At 43.1% G+C, this 25,250-nt stretch overlaps 1 protein-coding gene across 3 annotated transcripts in view; it reads right to left on the reverse strand.

Moving 5' to 3' along the window:
* LOC147712984 (uncharacterized) overlaps positions 1–25,250 on the reverse strand; it is a 373,114-nt gene that overhangs the window by 79,417 nt on the left and 268,447 nt on the right. For all 3 annotated transcript variants that reach the window (XR_015296034.1, XR_015296033.1, XM_086923605.1), the window contains exon 8: positions 18,757–18,844. Coding sequence is in view for 1 of the 3 variants with exons in the window: in XM_086923605.1 (XP_086779731.1) it covers positions 18,757–18,844 (88 nt within the window). In the remaining 2 variants the exon portion in view is untranslated. The remainder of the gene's footprint in view (positions 1–18,756; positions 18,845–25,250) is intronic.

A 25,250-nucleotide genomic window follows, 5' to 3' on the forward strand; every position in this document is an offset into this window, starting at 1 on the left:
ATGGCTGGTGGGTCATGGTTTAGGTCCGCAGCTTTTCCGCCGCGGCTGGCTTACAACCGCGGCGGAAAAGCACTAAAATGGTGACGGTGTCTCTCAGACACCGTCAGCCAGATTAGGATGTGCTTGGGAACATGCTTTTCCGCTGCAGCTTTTCTGCCGTGGAAAAGCATGTGTAACTGCACTGCGGGGGCCCGTTGCGGGCCCCCTAGGTGTAGTGGGGGTGCACATGGGGGGTACCTGTGGTACCCCCCTGCATTTGCGTGCACAATGCAGCAGGCACCGCGCGGTGCCTGCCGCTTTGTGCACGCAAATGCTGTGAATGCATTTTTAACATTGCTGCGGGTGCAGCTTGAAGCTCCACCCGCCACAATGTTAAAAATAGATGTGACCGCCACCCTGGCGGTCACATCCTAATCTGCACAGAGGGACCGTCGCAGCCTATGCGGATGTTCCCTCATGCTCTGGGGTCGCGGACGGACTCAAGTCCGTCCGCGATTCTAATGACCCCCTTAGTATGGACTGGCTACTTCACTTGCGGATCAAATTAAAACGACTACTTTTCGACCCTTTAAACTCAACTTTGAATTTAAATATTAATAAATGTAACAATGTGACACCACTGTATGATATTTCTGGTTACCCGTTAACCGGTAATGTTTCTAAGAGACAAAATACAACAAGCATTGGCATAGCCAACAGGTTTCGCCTTTGTGACCTTATAAGTGTTTATACGTACTCGCTTATCTAGAACCCCCTAAAAAGGCAAACCAGAAGTAATAAAACAGCCAAAAAGGGACAGCCCTTTGCCCTTGTGTATACACAAAAAGAGAAAGAAAATTCTTTCTCTTTTTAAAAGGACCCTCACTAACCACTATTTGGTGACATGCTTCATCATAGGGTCCCCGCTGGGGTGACCGAGTGCCTCCCCAGCGTGCTACAACACCTGAATTACAGGGGAGCGGGATGATGGTGTGTGAAACAGTGCTCTAACTAATACGTGAATCAGACTGTGAGTGAAATTAAAAAATACATGGTTGTAACCTTTAAAAAATTTTAATAGAGGTCAACCAGTATTGGGTTAAAATCAGTGCAAGGCGGACAAAACCAGGTTCTGTGTTAAGAAACCCGTGTCCTAAATACAATTGGTCAACATGTTTCTGCTGTTAGAATTGCTAGTTCGCTCAGCATTCGTCAGAACCTAAATATAAAACCTAAAAGTGTCCTCCGGTGGTGTGTGCTCGCTAAGGCGCACCCTCCCGTGAGGATCTCAGTGTGAAAATATTATTTCAATAATACTCACGGATATTGCCCGTGGTGACTCACTGAACTTCTCAGGAGTCAAAAAGGCCTGCAGAAATCGGGAGAAAAAAAAGGAAACAAACATAAAAACATCCATGTATTTGTCCCGAGACCAGTTTCCACCTGAGTTGCTTTCCCTTCCTGAAAGTCTTTGGGCTACAGGCCCAAGTGACATGGGTCGTCTTGCGATCCCACCGTATGTTGTCAGAGTTAAAGAAAATGTTAGAATGCCACGTATTCCCCAGTACCGTATCTCTAGTGATGGTGAGAGAGCACTTTTGGCTATCGTTGATGATTTTATTCAGAAGGGCGTGGTTGAAGAAACGAGAGGTAATGTTTGCAATAGCCTGTTCTTCCGATTCTTAACAGAACTGATCCTTCACAGCCTCATGTTTATCGATTTGTTATTGACCTTAGAGAAGTCAATAAAATTGTTGTGCCACAGTTTCCTGTTGTTCCGGACATTACAGCTTTGCTGACGATGATTCCTGCCTCGGCAGCTTGGTTTTCAGACATAGAGCTTAAAAATGCTTTCTTTAGTATTCCTATTGCTGAAGAAAGTAGGGATATTTTTGGTTTCTCTCTAGGTGGCCGAAGTTTCAGATTTAAAAGAGCACCTCAAGGTTATTGTGTAAGTCCCTCTATCTATAGCAAGGCTCCTAAGTCACAACTTAATGCTTTCTCCTTGCCTCCAGGCGCTACGCTTATTCAGTATGTGGACGATTTGCTGGTGGCTGCTGATACGGAAGATGTGTGTAAGAGTGTGACTGTTGCGTTGTTGCATCATTTGTCTGCTCTACATCATAAGGTGTCGCCCTCTAAGTTGCAATATGCCCACCAAGAGGTTACCTATCTAGGTCATCTCTTGTCGAAGGAGGGAAGGCGATTGACCCCAGAACGTATTCAGGCTATTTCACAGATATCTTTACCTACCACGCAGAGAGAAGTGCGTGCCTTTTTGGGTCTCAGTTCCTACTGTAGACAATGGATTCCCAATTTTTCACTTTTGGCCAAACCATTGTTGGCACTTATGTTGAAAGATACGCCCCATCCGCTCCCTTGGACGGATGAATGTCAGAAAAGTTTTGTTGACCTACGTACTGCTCTGTGTTCTGCTCCAGTGTTGGGTACCCCAGATTATAGCAAGTCCTTTACACTGTACGTTCACGAGAGAGAGGGTTGCGCATTGTCAGTCTTGACGCAGCAATTTGGAGATAAACAGAGGCCATGTGCCTATTTCTTCGCTACACTAGACCCAGTAGCTAAAGCTTTGCCCAGTTGTCTCAGAGCTACAGCAGCTTCGGCGATTTCTGTTAGACAGTCTGCTGGATTATTGTTGGATAACACTCTCATTGTTATGGTTCCACATGCAGTGGATAGCTTGTTGAACAGAACAAGAACACAGCATCTTACGAGTGCTTGTTTGTCTGGATACGAGCTGACACTTCTGGCGAGTCCTGTGCATATCAAAAGATGTAACACGTTAAATCCAGCTACACTGTTGCCACTCGCAGATGAGAAAGACGTTCAGGAAAAACATGATTGTTTTCTTCGAAGGGAAGAAGAAACGAAGGGTAGGATTGATTTGAAGGACACTCCGCTCAAGGATCCGGATGGGATCCTATGTGTGGACGGTTCTTGTTTCAAGCTTCCAAATGGGGAGACTACTTCTGCCTATGCTGTCACCACCTTATGCACAATTGTTGAGACGGCACGTATCGGACATAATTCAGCTCAAGCAGCTGAATTGATAGCCTTGACTAAAGCGTGTGTGTTGTCGAAGGGAAAGAGAGTGAATGTGTACACTTATAGTAAGTATGCTTTTGGCGTTGCAAATAGCTTTGGTAAATTATGGAGGGAGAGAGGATTCTTTACCTCTCACGGGACAAAGATCCAGCATGGTCAGTTGGTGACTGATCTTCTTGAGTCACTTAATTTACCTGCACAGATAGCGATCATAAAGTGCAGCGCGCATAGGAAAGTCACAGATGATGTGGGTCGTGGAAATGCGTTTGCAGATGAGGTAGCAAAAACAAAAGCTAGAGACACCACTAGCCGAATGTATGTGGCAGGTCCTGCAAATTGGGTTAGGGAAATTGGAATGTGTGAAGACACGATTGAGAGTGTGAAAACGATTCAGGGAGAGGCTACTGAGAAGGAATTGAGTACGTGGAAAGAAAGTACGGGAATGTTAGATTCGATGGGTTGTTGGACGGAGTTGTCGGAACATCAGCGATGGTTATTACCGGACGCTTATGTGTTGCCGGTTGTGACTATGGCTCATGGTCCAGCTCACATTAGTGCGAAAGGCATATGTAAGCTCTTGGCTCCTGTGTGACAGAATGAAGGAATCCCGAAATGTGCAGAGAATGTGGTTAAGCATTGTATTGTTTGTCTAATGCATAACCCAGGAAGGGGTACCCCAACTCCGGCAGGTCATTTCGCTCCCCCGTCATATCCTTTTGAGGTGTTGCAGATCGATTACATTCACATGGATCGATGCAACAACCTTAAGTATATTCTGGGGTTGGTATGTGCCTTTTCCAGTTGGATAGAGGCCTACCCCTTGAAAGATAACACTGCTCTGTCAACTGCTAAAGTGTTGCTTAAAGAGTTCTTTTCCAGGTTTAATTTGCCGCGAATTGTCTGGAGTGACAATGGAAGTGAATTTGTGGGTCAAATTATGCAGAAAGTGTGTTCTGGTCTTGGTATTAGACAGAAGTTCCATGCAGCAAACCATTCCACAGTCAGTGGGTTTGGTTGAGTGTTATAATGGTACACTCAAGCTTAAACTAGCCAAGATTCAAGCCAGTACGGGCCTTGCTTGGCCTGACGCCTTGCCCCTTGCTCTTTTTTCAACCAGAACTACTGTGCACTCTCGTATGGGACATAGCCCATATGAAGTAGTATTCGGACGCCCAGCTAATGTTTGGGGTGTCCCTCATCCCAGGCAATATTCTGACATACCATATCCTCTGTTAACTGACTACCTGCATAACTTGACTGCTAAATTAAGTATTATTAGTCAACAGGTACAAAGTGCTTTGCCGGAGGCCTCCACAGACCCAGGTCACACCATTTTGCCCGGTGATTGGGTTTGCATCAAGAATTTTCAGCGGACTAAGAACTTGGAGCCTCACTGGTCTGCGCCCAGACAAGTTTTGCTTGTCACCTGCACAGCTGTGAAAGTGGTCGGGAAAAAGAACTGGATACATGGCGTGCACTGTAAAAAGGTGCCATTGCCGTTACCCTTCGACCAGTGGATCCGCAGTGGCATAAGGGAATCTGAATCTGCAGCGATTCCTTGTTTTGTGCCTTTCAGTGATGCTCAAATTTATGGAACTCAGTCTGAGAAAGTGGATGACGACATTGTTCAAGCCGCTGTGCCTGCGCATCTTCGAATAGACACTACCAATCCAGAGACTTTGTTTAAGGACCAGACCGTGCTGAGCAAAAAACGCTACAACCTGAGGCCGAGAGTTGACCAAAGGAACTGAACACTTTGAACACTTTTCCTTATTACCCAAAGACATTTTTTTTTATCTTTTTGCCTCCTTTTTTTGTGTGATATTTAGTATTAGATGTGCCATCTGTCTCTGTCGCAGGGTCACAGTAGGAGACTCAGACTGTAACCTGTTTTTTTTGTTCTTTTAGCAAGTGGCTAGTGCCTCAGGATATACAGAAGTGAGTAGCTGAGTGATTGAGGAAGATTGCCGTGAGCGACATTTTTTTTAGATAAAGATGGATGGTACAACAACCATAGGTAGGAAAAATAGGAAGCAGGAAATGAGATCGAAGTGTTGTAAATTATTGCGTAGTCTATTTGGTGTAACTTTGTGTGTTTTTATGTTTTTGTGTCTTTTATTAGCCTGCACAGGTTGGATTGTACATGTTCTGCAGCAGAGAAATGTTGTTAATTCTACAACGTCTTTGCCTTCTCGTCTTTCTGTCCTTTCACATAAAATGCATACTCTGCCTCCTCATGAGCAGATAAGGAGAGCCGAATATATGAATAACATGTTTGTCCAGTTGTTAACACCAACATCAGTTGGCTATTAATATGACTGACTGTTGGGTGTGCGGACTTATGCCACACAATACACGAAAGGAGATGCCATATTTGGTTCTTCCTTTCTCAAATGAAGGTTCAGCTTGGGCCTATCTGACTATGTTTTCGGCTGCATACCACAACAGACTTAGAAGCCCTGCAAAAACTTTTGGGAATGGATTGGATTTTAGCCACAGCTCTTTAATTAAGGGTATAGTGGTGATGTCTAAGATCGTAGAGAAGAACAAGCTCCCATTCGACGAGAAAAGAGCTTATGAAGGATGGAATGTTACCCACTATGTTTCTAGCCTTGGTGACAAAACTAGAAAGGGTGAGTCTTCTCCAGTATGGACCGTACCCCATCAAGGTAATATTTGTCTCCAAGTCAATAGCAAGAAAGCTGACAGCAAGCAGAGTGGTCTGTACACCTACATTTTCTCGTCCCCTGATTTCCCTCCGTTGGTTCCGTCTCAAGGAACATATTTTGCTTGTAATGACAGAGCTTATACATGGCTCCCTTCTAACTTTTCTGGAATCTGTTATATAGCTTTCCTTCTTCCCCCTACATATATGGCTCCGTCAAGTTAGATATAGCCGAGGTATATTCGATGCCAAGGACATGGCAGGACAAGAGGGAGGAGACTTCTCTAACGGATTCCTTCCCTTTTGGGGCCCAATGGCCAACAGGAGAAACATCAGGCAATTGGTTTGTGTGGTTGAGACCACTATTAATGTTGCTGCAGGTGCGATAGCTAACATCACAGCAGAGCTTCAGGCTGACCGTCTTATGACGTTGCAGAATCGGATTGGACTAGATGTGATCTTAGCAGACCGAGGAGGTGTCTGTAGATTGATCGGATCTAGCTGCTGCATTTATATTCCAGATGATGCTCCGACAATATACCAAGCCATTTCCAAATTGCATACCATTTCCGAGTCGATTCATCAGGACGAAGGGGATTGGTCTTTTATGGGATGGTTTTGGGGAATATTTCAACTTGGGGATGGAAGATCCTAACGTTCCTTGGAGCAATTTTGGCCATCATATTCTCTTGTTGTCTGTGTGTCTAAATGTGGTCCTGCAGTTTGTGGCCTACTGGCTTCTTTATGTGTTCCACAACCTGTAACTCAGAAGACAGAGAATATTAGGATGATGGTGCAGCAACAGCTTGAGGATTTTATGAACATCGATGTTGATTCTGACTCAGACTAGCATGAGTTGGTTTGTTTTTGCCTGAGTAATGGCAAAAGGAGGGTCTGAGGTTCTGTAAATTGCAAATTCATTCCTGCTCAGCCTCCATTTTGTGGTCGCCGCCATCTTGTGTTGCCCTCACTCAGGCAGCGCGGCGAACGCGATGTTTTTGTCCTTTCTGCATTTACGTGTCAGGTGGCTTCTTTGCCTATGTTTACTAACGAGTGTCAGGGTCTGGTCGAGTACACTAATTCTTGTCTGAGCCGATTAATCCCCGTCCGGACTATTTGTTGGTTCGCACCATTCTTTCCTTTAAGTTATCTTATCTGCTGTCCTTCGCTACACGTCTCATGCATTCTCTTGTTTCACGACTGTTCTTCTAGAACATACAGCTGTGTTTTCTCTACTTGTAAATCGAATTGTGTGGATTTGTTTGTAATTTGCTTAAGGGGTCGAGTGACAAACATAACCGGGAACTTGAGTTGCTTTGGACTTAAAGCATTGTTTATAACATTTGCCTTTGTCTCATGCTCTTGTGTGATTGCATTTTGTATTGTATTGTACCGTATATAAACCTGTGCGCCACAGAGTTAAGTGGCAGTCTCTTTTGAACCTCGTTATATCAAGACCACTGTACTAGCTGCAGCTAATAAATACAATCTTCTACCTCAGACGAAGAGTCTGTGTCTCTGTTTCTGACAAGGCAGGTGAATCCCGGGGATTTCAGGCGTACCCTGCGCCGCCGGGCCTTTAGGCTGCGGTTCTCCATGACCTGGTGGCTCGAGTGTTATATTACACTCTCAGACTTTATTTAACATGTATTCACTAGCACATCTATAGGAGAAAGGTGGTACAGGCGCAGTATAGTAGTATATAAGGGTACGTATGTTTCACAAGTACATACTGACACATTTCTAGGCACCAGCAACACAAGTATCCAATGGTACATACATGGTACAGCTGGACTACCGTGATGTCACTTTATAAAAAGTCGCCCAGGATTGGCAGATGAATGTTCACACTTCCAGGCGAGCACAGTCCAAACTACTAAGAGAAATGAGTGTTCTATAGGGACTGTACCCCCCGCACTTTAGCCAGACTCTCCATGTGCACACCTGAATCCTCACTGTATAGACGTGTAGGTCCACACCTGCACCTCTTTGCATTCTAGCACCTCCATATTTACAGACCTCCGCTTAGCGACTCATTTCCCTTTTAGGCATCCGCTGCTCTTTAACCGGACAGGTACTGGATAAATACACTTTATTCATTTGTCAGGGAGAGTGCAGGCACTTTAGGGCTGGGCCGCTGTGGTTGTAAAGGAGAGAGCGTGCGAGCACTGCACCGAGAGTGCGTGCAATTTCATATTTCCTTTTTATTTATTTTTTTATTTTTATTGAGCAGAGCAGAGGTCAGTGCAAGAAATACAAAAAAGTACTTATATAACAAAAATACTTCACCAGGGATTATTATACACATCATCAGATTAAAATAAGAATGAAATAAAGCACAGTAAGATAATTCATATGATTCTGTAACAATCATTAATAAACATTCAAGTGTCAATAAAATGGAACCAAAAAAGTAAAAAAACACACAAAAACACAGTTAAACCCAAGAACCAAGAGCATTCTATTATAGTTACTATTAAACAGTTTAGCAGCTTCAATAATTGACACACAAATAGTGCAGAAAACTGAGTACTCTCTTCCAATTGAGCCTTTGAATTAAAGTGCTCAAGTGCTAAAGTGCTTAAGTGCTAAAAATTTTATTGTGCAATTGTGCCGTATCATTTTTACTATAGTGCTGCTTTTTCTGTAAATAGTATTCATTCGTTCTTAGTATATTCTCATATGAAATGCTATGTGGTATTGGTGGATGCACTAATAGGAAAATATTTCCAAATATTTTTACATTTTCTCGTAGACCCTACTCTATTAGCATACGCCTCTTCAAATGTTTTCGTCCGTAGCATTTTATTTACCTATTTAAAATAAGATGGTACCTCCTCTGACCTCCAGTTTTGAAGGATTAGAGAATGGGCGGCTAAAGTGCAGATTGCTGTGAAAGTTACTTCTGCACTAGGCAAATCCTTTCTCTATGTTGAGATGCCAAACAGGGCTATTTCGGCTCCGGGTTCGATTACTTTGTTTATGGCCCTGCTGATTGAAGAAAACATCTTACACCAAAAATCAAACAGCTTCGGGCATGTATAAAAAATGTGCAACCAATCACCCCCCTCGACATCTAAAGCATTTGTTTTCTAATACCAAAAAGTATTTGCTTAATGCTTTAGGAGTGAGGTACGCCAGCCAACGAGATAGGAACGACATTCTTTTAAAACTGGCAGCTCTGAGAGACTTACGACCCACTTCTGAGATCCGCTCCCACTCCTGCCACGAGAAGGAACAGTTGTTTTCCAGGGATATTTTGGCCAGGATTCCGTCGACTAGTGGAGACGCTTCCCCCTTCTTGAGGAATTTGTACCAATTCCCTAATCCAGTTAATTTTACTTTGTATAGGGCAATAGCCAGGAGCATTTTCCCTGCCGGCACATTATATTTTGTATAAAATTTATGATTTGAAAAAATTCCGAAAACACAGTTTTTAGTTTATTATCGGACCTGGCCAGAACATCTTGCCAAGCAATGAGCCTCCCTGAAACAAAGAAGGACCCCAGATCCCCAAAGCCTGTCTCCATCCATTTTTGAATTTTACTTGAGTGGATTTGAAGACCGAGGCTCTTGCACTCCTCTATTCTCAAATAGCACAAAGCACCCCCCACTTCATGTTTAAAAAAAGACTGTAATCTATATGTTATATCTCGAATGGTCTTATATCTGTCCTTCTTTAGTAATTTTGCTGTTTTAAAAAATATTGGAACTTGCGAGCCTGCCTCATGGAAATTTTTTCGTAAAAAAACATGCCAAGCTGTCTATGAGGTGCCAATAAGCGACCTGCAAGATCCATTATTGTGGTTGTGTAGTATGTTCGTATATTTGGTAAAGCTAGGCCCCCTTGTGTAGTTCCAAGCTGTGGTGTGCTTAATTTCACCCTTGCCACTTTCTTATTCCAAACAAAGTCCCTGACCATCGAATCAATCTCCCTAAAATATTGCAAATTGATTTTTAGTGGAAAATTTAAAAAAAGAAAAACCAACAGAGGAAGGATCGACATTTTAATAAGTTTGACCCTGCCAATAAAAGTTAAGGGCAGTAAAGTCCATCTTTCCAGTAAAGTTCTAATTTTATTCCGAGTTGTTAGATAGTTCAAGCTATATAGTTGATCTAATTGATTGGAGACATAAATGCCTAGATATCTGATCGGTTCGTTCTTCAATGCTTGCGATCTTAAATTTGATGCTAAAAAGTTGCAGTCCGAATTCAGTACTAGCACCTCGGTTTTTATTGTGGTTAATCTTGTAACCACCAATTCATTCAAACTGGTTAAACTCCTGGAAAGCATTATCAAAATTAAATTTATCGGGATGAAGGTATAAAATAATATCATCTGCGAATAGTTTAACTTTTGACATTACTTCTATAGGTGGCTTAACATTAGGGTTACTGCGTATTCTTATTGCCAAAGGCTCAATAAAAAAGGGAAACAATATAGGGGACATCGGACAGCCTTGCCTGGTGCCACGGTTGATATCAATCGCTCCTATCGAGTTGGCGTTGACTACCACTTTTGCCTGTGCATCCTGATATATGTTTTTAACATGCTTATCCATGGCACCCTTTAAAGTAATTGGGGAGGGCAAGAGGTGGAGTGTGTGGAAAATCTGGGGGTCCACTTCTAGGGGGAGGTAGCTGGGGAGGGTCGGGGTAGGGTTAAGGGGGGTAAAAAAAATTAGCAGTAAAAAGAGCAGTAACAGAGGCATTGAATTAAAAGAATTCGAGAATTGGTGTAGAGAGATGTTTGAAAACTTAGACAAAAATGATAATAAGTGTCATATCTTATCCATCAATGTTAACGGTATGCTGAATAAGTCCAAATACAGAGCTCCAATAAGGTGGTTGGCTTTCTGTTCACCACAGGTTTTATTTTTTCAAGAAACCCATCTGAAATTAAATTGTCCGAAATTGTATCTTCCCAGGTGGGTCTCCTATGCTTTCTTCGCCTCGGCTGGGTTAGCTAAAAGAGGAGTTGCCATATATTTCTGTCGTAGTCTTCCGTGGGAGTTTGGACAAATTAAGAGAGACCCAATGGGGCGTTGGATTTGGGTAGAGGCTAAACTAAATGGGATGTGTTTAAATTTTGTAAACTACTATGGCCCGATAAGTGACGATACCACGCCACTACTGAAGATTACTGAGTTACTCAGAGGGAAAATTAGTATTGGGTGGGGACTTTAATTTTATCCAAGATTTTAAAAAAGATACCTCCAATAAAAACAAAAAAGAGTTGAAACCACAAACTAAGAAAGTATTGGAAGCCCTAATGCAGGAACATCAGTTAGTGGACCAATGGCGAAATTGTAATCTGTTAGCGGCAGAATTTACATGCCATTCTAACCAATTCCATACGGCCGCGAGGATTGATTTCTTTCTTAATTCACGATCATTGTTGGTTCCAGACACTTCTATAAGGATAAATTCCTTCTCAGATTGTAAATTGATATTTGTATAGCACACTACTCATCCACAAGGGTCTCAAGGCGCTTGTACGAATACCACTGTGGAACCCAACCTGGCTTTCCCTGTGAGGCATCCACTCCTGGGCACCCCCAAGGTGGCGGCCAGGCATCCTTAGCGTTGTGGGGGCCATTGTGGAGATTAAGCAAGCTATTGCCCAGAGTTGCAGAGTGGGACTCCATGATTGGAATAGGCACCGAGGCGAGAATTATCAGGTCCGTGGAATTTTTGAGCCCAAGACCCGCTGAGGCGGGGAATTGTACCCTGGTCCCGGGCTAGATCTCTGCATCAGGGTCTGCCGCTCTAACCATTGAGCCACACTTCTCTCTCTTCAATATAACTCGAGTGTCTGATTGAAAGGGGAGGAGAGGCCCAAACCAGGTAGCAGATGGATCATCTACTCCTCCAAGACAGTAACTGGGTGACCCTAACAAAAGATTGGATATTAGAGTTTTTTAACCTATATGAAGGCACTGCAGAAATCGGCTCAGTCGGGGCGGGTTTAAAGCAGCTATTCGAGGTAAGATGATCGCACGCACAGCTGCTCAGAGGAAAGAAAGGCGGGACAAGATCAATAACCTCCAACAGAATGTGTCTAATGCAATGAATAATAGTAATTTGGGAAGAGAGGATGCGACATTAGAATTGGCAAGGGCAAAGGCTGCCTTAAAAGAATTTTTTGTAATTGAAGAAATAAACAGCTCTAGAACGTACCAATAGAGGGTTTACAAGAAGAGCCAAATGGTGGGAAAGATGCTAGCAGGGCAAACTAAAACCAAACAGGAGAAAGCCACTATAATTGAGATTATCGATCCTATAACGCAAAATATTATTAGAGAAAAAAATGACATAGCTCGGGTATTTCTGGACCATTATACTAAGTTATATTCTACAACGTATAAGGTAGGGTCAGATTGTATCTATAAGTATTTTGATGAAGTTAATCTCCCCATTTTACCTGGTCCGTCATCAGTACAATTAGAGAGCAAAATTTTTGCTTCGGAAGTCTCAGATATAGTGAGATTAATTGCTGGGGCAAAAGCGTGTGGCTTAGATGGGCTCCCAATCGAATTTGACAAGACTTTTGTTATAGAACTGACCCCTTTTTTGGTTAAGTTATTTAATTTTGTTCGATTGGGAGGAGCGGTTCCTTCGAGTTTTAAAGAGTCCATTATTGTTAGTTTTGTTAAAAAGGGGAAAAATGAGAAGGATGTCAACTCATATAGACCGATCAGTCTTCTTAATGCCGATTTTAAGATTCTTATGAAAATATGGGCCCAGCGGTTCACACCAATTGCTCAGGCGTTAATTCACCCTGACCAGTCAGGTTTCGTTTCAGGAAGGTCTATGTCATCAAACACTGGGTTTTTAGTTCAGGCGTTAATTTTTGTTTCGGTTAATAATATTCCTACTTTAATTTCAATGGTTGACGCAGAAAAAGCTTTCGACCTGGTGAGTTGGGAGGCACTTTTTATTGGTTTATAAAAATTTGGGTTTCCAGTAATGATAATAAGCATGTAATTTCATATTTTCATTTGAAACACTGGACGCATGGACGCATCCTTCTATTTTGGCATGTTTATCTCTGCGCCTCTTAAGAGACCGATCACTCGCCCAGATTCCAAAACACATGGAGAAGCACTAACACACCCCCAAAGCGTCCGGTTCACCCCTCATTCTCTGGGCGTCGGTTCTATCTCGGGCTTTATCAATCTCCCCTAGACCGAGACATTGAGTTGGGGCAGCCCCACCACAGGGAGCCAGGCGACCTGGCAGTTTCAGTAAGTTGTATGGGGGGACAAGGGGCACATATCCCTTCTCTGTTCCTGCTTGGGGAAGGTTCCTCACTGCAAAGGCACCTGCCCTGTAGGTGACACACCATGTCTCTGCAATATGTGCGGTCTGAGCAACATTGTGTAGAGAGGCTTTACGCCACTCTACATGGTTTGTTGAAGATTTCGGCTGTGTGGTGCGACTTTGCGGGGCTTCGTGTCCCTCAGAGGAAGTTCCAATGGAGTTTTCAGCACTGTGGCTGGGATTTGCATTGCTCGCCATCGTTTCCAATCGTGTTTTAAACTGTGCGGAGCTTCGAGATGCTCACCCTTTGTTCCAACAAACCTTTTCCCTGGGTGGCGATGCTTTGCTGGGCTTCGTGTCACACGGTGTCAGTTCTGATGAAGCTTTCAACCGGGTGGCAAGACAGCTGTGAGGTGAGGCTTTGCGTCACCCAATGGGGGTTCCAATGAGGCTCTCAACTATGCAGCAAGGCTTTGTGGGATTTTATGAGGCTTTGCACCAGATTTGACAGAATACACCATTAGGCAAGGAGGAATACTCTCTGATGACTGCCAAGGGTCCAGGAACTGGGGGCACATGTTGGGGATCAGGGCTCACCTTAGCATAGGCAAGCAGCAGGGCACAGACAAGTCCAGTTGCATTAGGTCAGCTAGGCAGTTGCTGGGAGGCCTCCGAAGCTTGTTATGTCACTATAGCTCAACTGACTCTTGTAGTCACTGGGTAGCCCAGGATGAAGGCAAGCAGGTACAATCTTCTCCTACGGGCGCTACAGATGTCCAATCCTTGACGGACCACTATCTCAATGCCATGACCTCAATATTTAATGAGGCTGCCCCCATGCAGCTAAAAAGAGTCTCCGCTAAAATCTCCAATCCATGGTACGACGGGAGTCTCAATGAAGATAGACGAGCCATGCGAATGGCAGAGCGCACCTGGAGAACAGCTCCCTCTGCACTGCACCTGAAAATCCTGAAGAAAAAGAGAAACGCCTACTTCAGGAAAATAAAGCGCTCAAAAGCGAACTTCTTCAGCCTCCAGCTCGACCAAGCAAAAAACCGCCCAAGAAAACTGTTTGAGCTAATCAGAACACAAGTCAAAGAACATCCTCAACCTCTAAGTACTCTATGCGAAGCACCCTCCTGTGAAGACTTCGCCGCTTTCTTTACCCAAAAAACTGACAACATAAAGAGTGATCTCCGCACTGACGCAAGCCTCTTCGCCACACCCAACTGCATAACACCCACCGAACCAAAAAACAATGCTACTTGGTCCTCCTTCGACACCTACTCCGAAGAAGAAATAGGCAAACTGCTCAACTCCTTGAAACCTTCCAATCACCTCACGGATCCCCTCCCTGCTAACGCTGTCAAAGATTTCACCCCACTGCTCCTTCCACTCTGGACCAAAATTATCAACAGCTCGCTCCAACAAGGAACCATCCCAGACTCCCTCAAAGTTGGACAAGTCACTCCTTTACTAAAGAAACCTACCGCCGACCCATCTGACCTAAACAACTACCGTCCCATCACCAATGTTCCCACTCTCGCCAAACTATTGGAAAAATGCGCACAACTACAACTGACTAAACACATTGATCAGTTTGATCTCCTCAACCCTCATCAATCAGGCTTCCGAGCAGGACACAGTACTGAAACTGCTATGACTCACATAATTGACGACGCCCTTCAAATCCTAGATCAAAATGATACCTGCCTCCTCATCCTTCTTGATCTCTCTTCAGCATTCGACACAGTTAAACATGAGAATTTACTCGAACTTTTGAACACAAGAATGGGTATATCTGGGACTGTTCTCAAGTGGTTCTCCTCCTTTTTACACAACAGGTCGCAGAAATTCAAGAGTAACAACCAGATGTCCTCGCCAATACCTGTTTTGTTAGGAGTCCCCCAAGGATCCTCCCTATCACCAACTTTGTTCAACCTAGTTATGGAACCTCTCACCACCTTGCTACAAGCATCCAATGTACTTTTTCACATGTACGCAGATAACACCCAACTATATCTCAAATTACAATCCCCCAATGACATTTTACTCCTGAACTCAACGATCAGAAACACCCAATCCTGGCTTGCCGGCAATCATCTCAAACTCAATGCTCTGAAAACAGAGTTCCTTCTGATCTCACCTCCCGCGAAGATCTCTACCACTCAAACCTGGCTTAAACAGCTAACTGCACTCAATGTCCAACCCACCATAGTGGATTCAGCAAAATCTCTAGGCATAACTCTCGACTCCAATCTCAACATGCAGCATCATATCAGCAAGGCTACTAAGGGAGCGAACTTCCAAATCAATACCCTGAGGAAACTTAAACCCTTTCTGCCAGCCAAAGACTTCCAAACTGCAGTACAAGCACTAGTAATCCCACGAATTGAATACGGCAACATCGCCCTCTGCGGTCTCCCGCTAACGACTACTGCACCCTTAAGAGCTTCTCTAAACACTGCAGCGAGACTCATCACTGGGTCGAAAAAACACTCGCATATCTCCCCTGACTTGAAATCCTTGAACTGACTGCCTTTTGAAGCCAGAATACATCTGAAAATCGCCTGCATGACATACAAGGCTGTACACCTGTGCTCTCCCGGATACCTCACTCAGAAGCTGTCAATCTCTGGCGGCTCTAGAAACACTAGAGGCACACACAATCTTCTGCTAAAACCTTGAAGATTCCGGAAGGAAAAAACGTATAAACGCTCTTTCTCAGGAATGGCACCCAGGATTTGGAACTCACTCCCTCCTGAAACCAGGCTCATCTCCTCCTTCACACTTTTTAAGAAAGAAGTAAAAGCTATTCTCATGGCCAAATACATTTGACCTATTAATGTGATCTGTAAAGACTCTGCACTGATCTTTATTATTCCGCTCGATCCCTACGACTAGGTGTTTTACCTGTATTTTTGTTTTACCTGACTATCTATGCACTCATTTATTAGTAATATTTGCATTATTGTTGAACCTGTTCTATTTTACTCCCTAATGACCTGCTTTTCACTCTCTTGTTGTTATTCACTGCATTGTAAAGCGCTCTGATATCTGCAAAGATCTTGTTCGCGCTATATAAAACTTTCAAATAAATAAATAAATAAATGCAAGTCACAGGGCAATCCTTCATCTGCAACTTTCAAAGGTTCAGTAGTGTTTTGATGAGTGGCACTGGAGGTCTAATATTTTTACCTGGTGCCAGCCTTTGTGTTGGGGAGACTCCTTGTCCTACCCCAAGAGCTGGATCTGGAAATATCTTCTCTTCATCAAGGCTCCCAACAGTCTGGTGTCAGATTTCTTTGTGTGGGCTATAGGCAAAGCTATAGGCAAAGCCCTTTAAAGTGTAAGTGAGTGTAAGTGAGCGCTATGGTTTTACTTAGCATTGTAATTGTGTGGCCGGTGCCTTCATAAGCATGGGTCGGTATTTTTGCTATGAATAAACAGATTTAATACTAAAGTGTAAGTGAGGCTGGGTTGGGAATACCTCCTCCTCAAACGCCTGGTTAGGATGGCACATCCGGTCCACACCTACACCCCTTTTATGTCCCTGTCTGGAAGTAATACACAGAGCCCAGCAGCAAAGCCATTTACAGCATGTGACACAGTAAACTTGCAGAAAGGCACAAACGGATGGGACAAGAAAATGCCAACTTTCTAAAAGAGGCATTTTCAGAATTGTAAATTAAAATCTGACTTCATCATTAGAGAGGATTGTAAATTCTAATTCATTTGAGTTTAAACAACACATCTCTACCTGCTCCAAATCCAAAGTTAGCACTTCAGGAGCCCGATGTAGGTAATCCTCATTTACCAACTCTAAAATACCGAATTTTACCGATTCGGTATTCTAGATTCGGTAAATGAGATGTAGCTAAAAATTCGGTATTTTTTACCGAATCGGTAGGATTCTGTAATTAGCGAATCGGTATTTACCGATTCGGTAATTGGCATGGATTCCTATGGGCCTTGAGTCCCATGGGAATCAATGTCAAACATACAGAATTGTCAAGGGGAACAGGGTGTCACTTTGACACCCTGTTGCACCCCTGTTTTTGGCTTGTGTGCCATGTGGCACACATACATGCCCTAAGGGCATGTATGTGTGTCACATGGCACAGGTGTACATGCACAGATGTGCATGTACACAGGTATTCGTTATTTACCACCAAATAGTATTTGGTGGTAAATAATGAATCGGTAATGGCCTGTGGCACTGTTTGAAGTGCCACCTACATTCGGATTTACCGATTCGGTATTTTACTGAATCAGTAAATTTACCGAATCGGTAAAATTAAGGCCACCTACATGTCAAAACCCAAATACCGGTCGGTAACGGCCGATTCCGGTATTTGGTGACCTACATCTGGCCCTTAGAATGTAAAGAGGTAATCCAGTGTAAGTCAATGGGAGAGATAGGCCTAGCAATAGTGCAAAATTACTTTAGGTTTAGTGGCAGACCTGAGACATGTTTTACAGTGCTACTTCAATGGGTGGTACAAAGATTACTGCAAGCCCACTTGTAGTATTTAATTTATAAGCCATAGGTACAGATAGTACCATTTACTAGGGACTTACAAGTAAATTAAATGTGCCAACTAAGTGTAGTATATTTTTACCATGCTTGAAGGAAAGAACACAAGCACTTTAGCACCGGTTAGCAGTGGTAAAGTGCATTAAGTCCTAGTGGCAATAAAAACGGGTTCAGGAACACAAAGCAAATAATCCAAGGAGGTTACCTCACTAAAAGGGCCAATACCAACAGTTACAATAAGAAGGGATAAAAGGAGGAAGTGGAAAGAGCAGTACAGGATGAACAGGGGAGCCTGGCCATACTAAAAGTAAGTATGCAATACTTATTTACTGACAAATCAGGAAAGTGGGAGGTGGGTATTTGGCCACATTTGCTCCAATGGTCTTGTTGCCTTCCAAAGGAAGGATGACAGTGCCTTAGGAGGAGAGAAGTTGTCCCCTCTCCCAAACAGCGTGAAATGAAAGAGTTTGGTGGACAGGCCACTCTGTAACTAACGTGATGGATATCCTGTCTGCCTTCTTACAAGTGCATTTGTTCAAGGGCACTTGTAAAAAGGAAGACAGGATATCTGTTAAAATAACACACATGGGAGCATAGTCACAAGCCCCTTGTGCAGCAGGTGTGTCACTTTTTGTGTGGTGCTACATATATACGGGGACACGTGAAGCCACCCAGAGTGGCTTTTCATGTACTTGTAAATATGGCCTCTTTTTACGCAACACTTTGCGTGAAGGGGGCGTTCAATGGGGGTTGTAGTGGGTGTTCCCACGTAACACCCATGGATTTTACAGCATTACCTGATTAACAACGTTTTGGAAACCTGGGAATGAGTCAGATTCTGACGCTTCCTCAGAGGAGAAGTAAGGAGGCGCAACAAGGAGAAATACTTTTATTTTTCCTAGTTTTTTCCTTTTCCTATGCATGCTGCATTCTGTAGCACACATAAAAAGAGGAAAACACCTCTTGTGATTGTTTTGTGCAGGAAGGTGTCCCTTCCTGCACAAAACCATCATCCCCACAATGCCGCGTTGGCATCCAATGTTGTGCCAGCGCTGGGGAGACCTCAGGGATATGTCATATTTTTGTAAATATGACACTCTCCTTTGCTTCAGAAGTAAGGCAGGGTGGCGCAGATGTAAATATGGGCCACAGTATATTTCTTTCCAGATGAATACACTATTGAAAGTTTATTTTGTAACAATTTTAAACAATCAATATACTTTATCAGTACATACTGAATTATTACCTGTTGCTGGAAACTGTGCCATTGCCCTGTGTCCCCAAAAAACTGCCAAACAGGTTTTCCAGAAATATTCAGGTTGTGCAGCGGAACACTTTAAAAAGGAAAGAAAAAACAGAAAGGCATAGAAAATAAATATGTTTTATAAGCAGACTGAACATGAACCCTTGCTGTTTTGATAAAAAGGATCAGCATATTCTGTGTAGAGCACACATTTTATTGCCATTGGGGCTAACACTCTTTTATGCTTTGGAGACTGTAAAATATAGACCACAAACTGGGAATTTGTCTGTACGGAATGGTTTGTATTCGAAATGTGTATTGTACAGATAATAAAAAAGAAAAAAAAATTCCAGTACATAAGATATATTGTAGAAACATGATACACTTGTGAATATCTCAGTTTCATAAATAAAAGTTCATTTAAACACCTAAAACGCCACCACTTTGTTCAATACATTAAAATCGAATTCATTTTTGCTATTTACAATGTTTTAACTGTTAAAAGACAGGGAGAGATGACTTAAACACGTTATGTCCGGTACCACTGTGTTGTTAATGTTGTTAATTTCTTATGGCAAATAAAACATTTTATCAGTTGGCAGATTAGTTGTGGATCCTTTGTGTCCAGAGTCCAGACTTTTTAGTAAGCAGATCTGCAGGTGCGGATACCTCTTTCATTAAAATGTCTCCTCAAGAAGTGACGGCGATGGTGGCCTAAAGCTGGGCAAATACTTATTAGATTATTAAAGTCCTGTGTCGATGACCCACATAGGCTGCATGCTTTTGAACCTTGGAACTTCCAGCTAGGAAGGTCGGCGTTGGAGGGCAACTTCCCCAAACGCAGTTCTAGGAACTTGGTTTTTAGATGAGGGGCAAAGGCAACGCCCAGGTTAGCTGCTGGCTCTGGCTTAGTGTAAGAATGTAATATATGCATAATGAAATACTAACACGTAAGCAAACTAAACCACACCTTCTTCCTCCTCCCACAAGAGTATTGCATACATCCCTCCTGCAACACTATTATTAAAACTGAGTTTCACAGACAACCCTCTTGCATAAACAGGGTATTTCCTAAACATTCACAATGTGGCCTGTGGCCTCCTAGCTCTACCCATCACCACAGCGTCCTTACTCCTCCCCAAAAACAGACAGGGCAAAATGCTATATTATCTCGATGAAGGAACATTAATTAAGTGCCATGCATCTGGAACAGAATAGTAACAGAAATTATAATTAAATAAAGTATCATGCTGATATTTCGTTTCGCCATTGCTAGCAATGGGCGGGTTATTTTGTTAGGGTACATTGTTTCCATTTCAACCACATGAATCCAAATCCTCTAGTTTTACTCCAAAAGCTCGATTGCAAGGAACCAAAATGTATAACAAGTCAACTGAGCCTAATGACCTTGCCACAATTGTATAGCGCTAAAGAGAATGTCTCCTTGTTTTTTACCTAGGCTTCATCAAAGGATGTATCAGGAAGCTCAAAAGAGATGAACTACTGACGTCATTTAAAAAGAAAGTTCGCCCCAAATTGTACTGCCTTAATTTTAAGAATGTGTGCTTGTTTGCTTCAGAGTCCTTGTGTGTCACAGAAGGTGAGAGATTGTTAAATGTTTTGCTATTTATGCCAAGGCTTGTTTACTATTTCATTCTCTGATCTCTCATCCCCTGCTTCTGAGGTTACTGTAGCCTTTTCCCTGCGTTTCATATTTAGTGTTGAACCAGGAGGTCAACGGAGGGATGGACTCTGCTAAAACCTTTGGATACCTTCTCTATATTTTCTTTTCTGCTGGTACTGCACTGGTACATCCAGGTGCCCACCTACAGACTCTTCTGGTGTCCTCGCTTCTAGGTAGGACTAGAACATTGCTTATGCAGCAGAGATATAGAAACCGATAGATCGTCAGGTGTAATAATTGTGATATTTTTGGCAGCAGAATCTCATGTGACATCAAACAGACCGCAAGAGTGAGAATGGAATGGTCAATAAGGCCCCTTGTTACCCCATTGAGGAAAGCTGATAGTTACTTTCAACTACACAGCGACCAAATCTTACTACCCCTCCCAGCTCAGCTAGGCAGGAGTAGCGTTCTAGACAGCCATGAACAAGGTCGCCTTAGCTCACTTAGCTGCATGCTGTTCCCTTAAAAGACATACCATCCGCTGATTATCTCTCTCTCGTTCCTTGCCCCATTAAAGCAAATAGATAGGTTGTTCTTTACTATGGCTTTCAATAAAAGTTCCAGATTTTGGCAATGCATACTAAAAAGGAGGTTCCCCCACGTCTAGATTTTTTTTAAACGGGGAATTGCTATGAGGTGGGCCTGACTGGATCGTAGATTCCTGCTCGGCTGGTACTCAGTGATTCTACTGTTCAGATAACTGGGACCAGAGGTCTACAGGGTCCTGTGTGCTAAAGTGAGTGGTTTAAAGATGATGCTTTTATTGACAGGGAGCCAGTCTGGTAAGGTAGGGTAAAGTGGGGGTACCTTTTAGAATATTGAAGAGGAGGCGCTGCCGTGTTACGGACCACTTGTAGTTGCTGGATTAAATATGCAGGTAAACACAGGTACGTTGACGTAGTCCAGCCAAGAGTGGATCGTAGCTCGAACTACGGTTTTGCAGGCCTCCCATAGAAGAAGGGGAAGGAATTTCCTGAGAGTCTTGAGGATCCACATACAGTTTGTAACAACTGAGTGGATCTAGGCCTTAAAAGATAGGTATTCATCGAAGGTGACTCCCTGGTTTCTAGCTGGTAGGGTGGGTGTAGGGGCGGGTGTGAGGTCCATCTTTGGGTCAGGCACAATCCCAACCCAGATTAAGGTTAGGTCCTAACAATATGATTTCTGTTTTTTCTGGGTTGCACTGTAGTTGGCTTTCTCTGAACCAACCTAAGACTGCTCTGATGCAATTTGAGAAGGTTACTTTGCGGGATTCTGAGTTGCCCTTGTAGGGAGAGACCAGCTGGGTATCATAAGCAAGTGAAAGCACTGTAATGCCGAATGTCTCAATCAGGGAGGACATTAGATACATGTACAAATTAAACAATGTTGGGCTAAGTACAGAGCCCTTAGGTGCCCCACATTTGAGAAGTTTGGCCTTGAAAAGTGAGGTTTTGTCCTGATTGCTTTTTCTTGCTCAGAGAGGAACAAGATCAGCTAACCAAATGCCGCTCCCCTGACCCCACAGTGAGATAGGCTTTTTAAAAGGATTTTGTGGGGGTCAGTGTCAAATGCCACCGAGAGGTCAAACAAAATGAGTGCAGCACTCTGTCCATGATCGAGGGACATTTTTAGTGACTCTGAGAGCTTTCAATGAAAGCCATACACAATAGTTGCTCATGAGAGATGAGTGTGCATAAACAGCAGTCAGCCTTAACTCCCTATATAGGGTGGCCACAAGCTCCCCACTCATCATTCCTTTTCCAGTGGATGTTTTTCCGTACTGAGCATGGGTGTTTTCTCCTATGCTCCCTATTTTAGTATTTATTTATTTTTATTTTTGCTATTTTTAAAGCGCGCAAATACCCATACAGGTGTCTCGGCGCTGGTGATCACAGAACTCCCTACAATATGACGGGGGGGGTTAGGAAGAAGAGAAAAGCCATGTCTTGAGGCTTTTTCGGAATTTAAGGAGCGTAGGAGCGGTTTTGATATGGAGTGGGAGGGTGTTCCACAATTTAGCAGTGGCTGTGGTGAAGCACCTGTCTCCCCAAGTGGTCTTTTTTGTCCGAGGGACGTACAGCATGAAGGCTGTGGAGGATCGAAGGGTCCTGCGTTGCTCCAATGGTCGAAGAGCTTCTTTTAAGAACTTAGGCCCTGAGTTATTAAGGGTCTTATAGGCTATACAAAAAGCCTTAAACTTTATTCGGCTCCTGATTGGGAGCCAATGGAGCTCTTTGATGTGATGGGAAACAGATGTGAATTTGGAAATAGAAAGTAAGGTTCTGGCCGCCGCGTTTTGCACGGTCTGGAGTTTGTTGAGAACTCCTTCCTGAGCATTTAGAAGCAGAGAGTTGCAATAATCCGTTCTTGAAAACACTAAAGTGCTGATGAGTGTTTTGCCAGCTGACTGTGGTAGGTAAGGAAGGAGTTTCTTGATTTTACTAATTGATTGTACTAATTCTTACGTTTCTTCAAACCACCACACTTATTAATTCCCAACCATTTGTTTTCAGCGCATATCCCACAAAAATATCAGAGGTGACTGTCTTTAAATGATACACCTAACGCCAATCTTGCCATCTACTTTGACAAGTAATCTGTGTCTTCGCTGAACGAGAAGGTCGGACATCCCTCACCTGACAGTATGCTTTGCATATCTGCGGCCAAAAAAAGGCTACTGCAGTTGCCATCTTTTCTTAACATCTGTGGATTCTCAGAATCAGCAGGTGTTTTCACTCTGAAGGAGGAATGGAAGCAGAAGGCCCACTTGAGCTCTCCCACATTTCCACAGCAACCGCCTCTCATCTGTTGATTATTTCCTCCTGGATATCTGGTCCAGACAATAGCAGAAGGGTCTTTCAAGACCCGGACCAGCCTGTTATAGTTCCTTCACTGAGCCAACTCATAGCCTAATCTCAGAGCTCACTCTGAGATACCTTCTGGGCCGATTTCTGGTACGGAGGGGAATCTATAATCTGATCCACAAGGTTTTTTTTACATGGTAGTAAAAGTATTAATATGTTTGCTGCTACACACTGAGCAGCAGAATCAGTTGCAAATAATAGAGGTGCATATTCAGAGGTAGCATCAGGTTCAAAGAAAACCTCTGCAGACCGAGAAGTAGCATCAAGTTCTAGCAACACTGCCGAAGACTGAAAGACAGCATCAGGTTCTAATATTACTGTTGCAGACTGAGAGACAGCATCAGGTTCTAATAATACTGTTGCAGACTGAGAGACAGCATCAGGTTCTAATAATACTGTTGTAGACTGAGAGACAGCATCAGGTTCTAATAATACTGCTGCAGACTGAGAGACTGCATCAGGTTCCAATAATACTGTTGCAGACTGAGAGACAGCATCAGGTTCTAATAATACTGTTGCAGACTGAAAGACAGCATCAGGTTCCAATAAGACAGTTAAAGACTGAGAGGCAGCATCAGGTTCTAATAATACTGTTGCAGACTGAGAGACTGCATCAGGTTCCAATAATACCGTTGTAGACTGAAAGACTGCATCAGGTTCTTATAATACTGTTGCAGACCGAGAGACTGCGCCAGGTTCTAATAATACTGTTGCAGACTAAGAGACAGCATCAGTTTCTTATAATACTGTTGCAGACCGAGAGACTGCATCAGGTTGTAATGATACTGATGCAGACCGAGAGACTGCATCAAGTTCTAATAATTATGTTGCAGACTAAGAGACTGAATCAGGTTCTAATAATACTGTTGCAGACTGAGAGACTGCATCAGGTTCCAATAATACTGTTGTAGACTGAGAGACTGCATCAGGTTCTATTAATAATGTTGCAGACTGAGATACTGCATCAGGTTCTAATAATAATGTTGCAGACTGAGAGACTGCATCAGGTTCTATTAATAATGTTGCAGACTGAGATACTGCATCAGGTTCTAATAATAATGTTGCAGACTGAGAGACTGCATCAGGTTCTATTAATAATGTTGCAGACTGAGATACTGCATCAGGTTCTAATAATTATGTTGCAGACTGAGAGACTGCATCAGGTTCCAATAATACTGTTGTAGACTGAGAGACTGCATCAGGTTCTATTAATAATGTTGCAGACTGAGATACTGCATCAGGTTCTAATAATAATGTTGCAGACTGAGAGACTGCATCAGGTTCTAATAATACTGTTGTAGACTGAGGGACTGCATCAGGTTCCAATAATACTGTTGCAGACTGAGAGACTGCATCAGGTTCTAATATTACTGTTGCAGACTGAGAGACTGCATCAGGTTCTATTAATAATGTTGCAGACTGAGAGACTGCATCAGGTTCTAATAATACTGTTGCAGACTGAGAGACTGCATCAGGTTCTATTAATAATGTTGCAGACTGAGATACTGCATCAGGTTCTAATAATAATGTTGCAGACTGAGAGACTGCATCAGGTTCTAATAATACTGTTGTAGACTGAGAGACTGCATCAGGTTCTAATAATACTGTTGCAGACTGAGAGACTGCATCAGGTTCTAATACTACTGTTGTAGACTGAGAGACTGTATCAGGTTCTAAGAATACTGTTGCAGACTGAGAGACTGCATCAGGTTCCAATAATACTGTTGTAGACTGAGAGACTGCATCAGGTTCTAATGATACTGTTGCAGACTGAGAGACTGCATCAGGTTCCAATAATACTGTTGTAGACTGAGAGACTGCATCAGGTTCTATTAATAATGTTGCAGACCCAGAGACGAATAAACAAAGTGGAATCCACTCAAAGTGATAGTGATCCCTAGAGTGATGGGGAACACACAGTGTTGTTTAAATGCCCCTCACACACCAACAGGCCCCTTGGTGTC

Source organism: Lissotriton vulgaris, chromosome 5, assembly GCF_964263255.1.
Source record: "Lissotriton vulgaris chromosome 5, aLisVul1.2, whole genome shotgun sequence".
NCBI lineage: Eukaryota > Metazoa > Chordata > Amphibia > Caudata > Salamandridae > Lissotriton > Lissotriton vulgaris.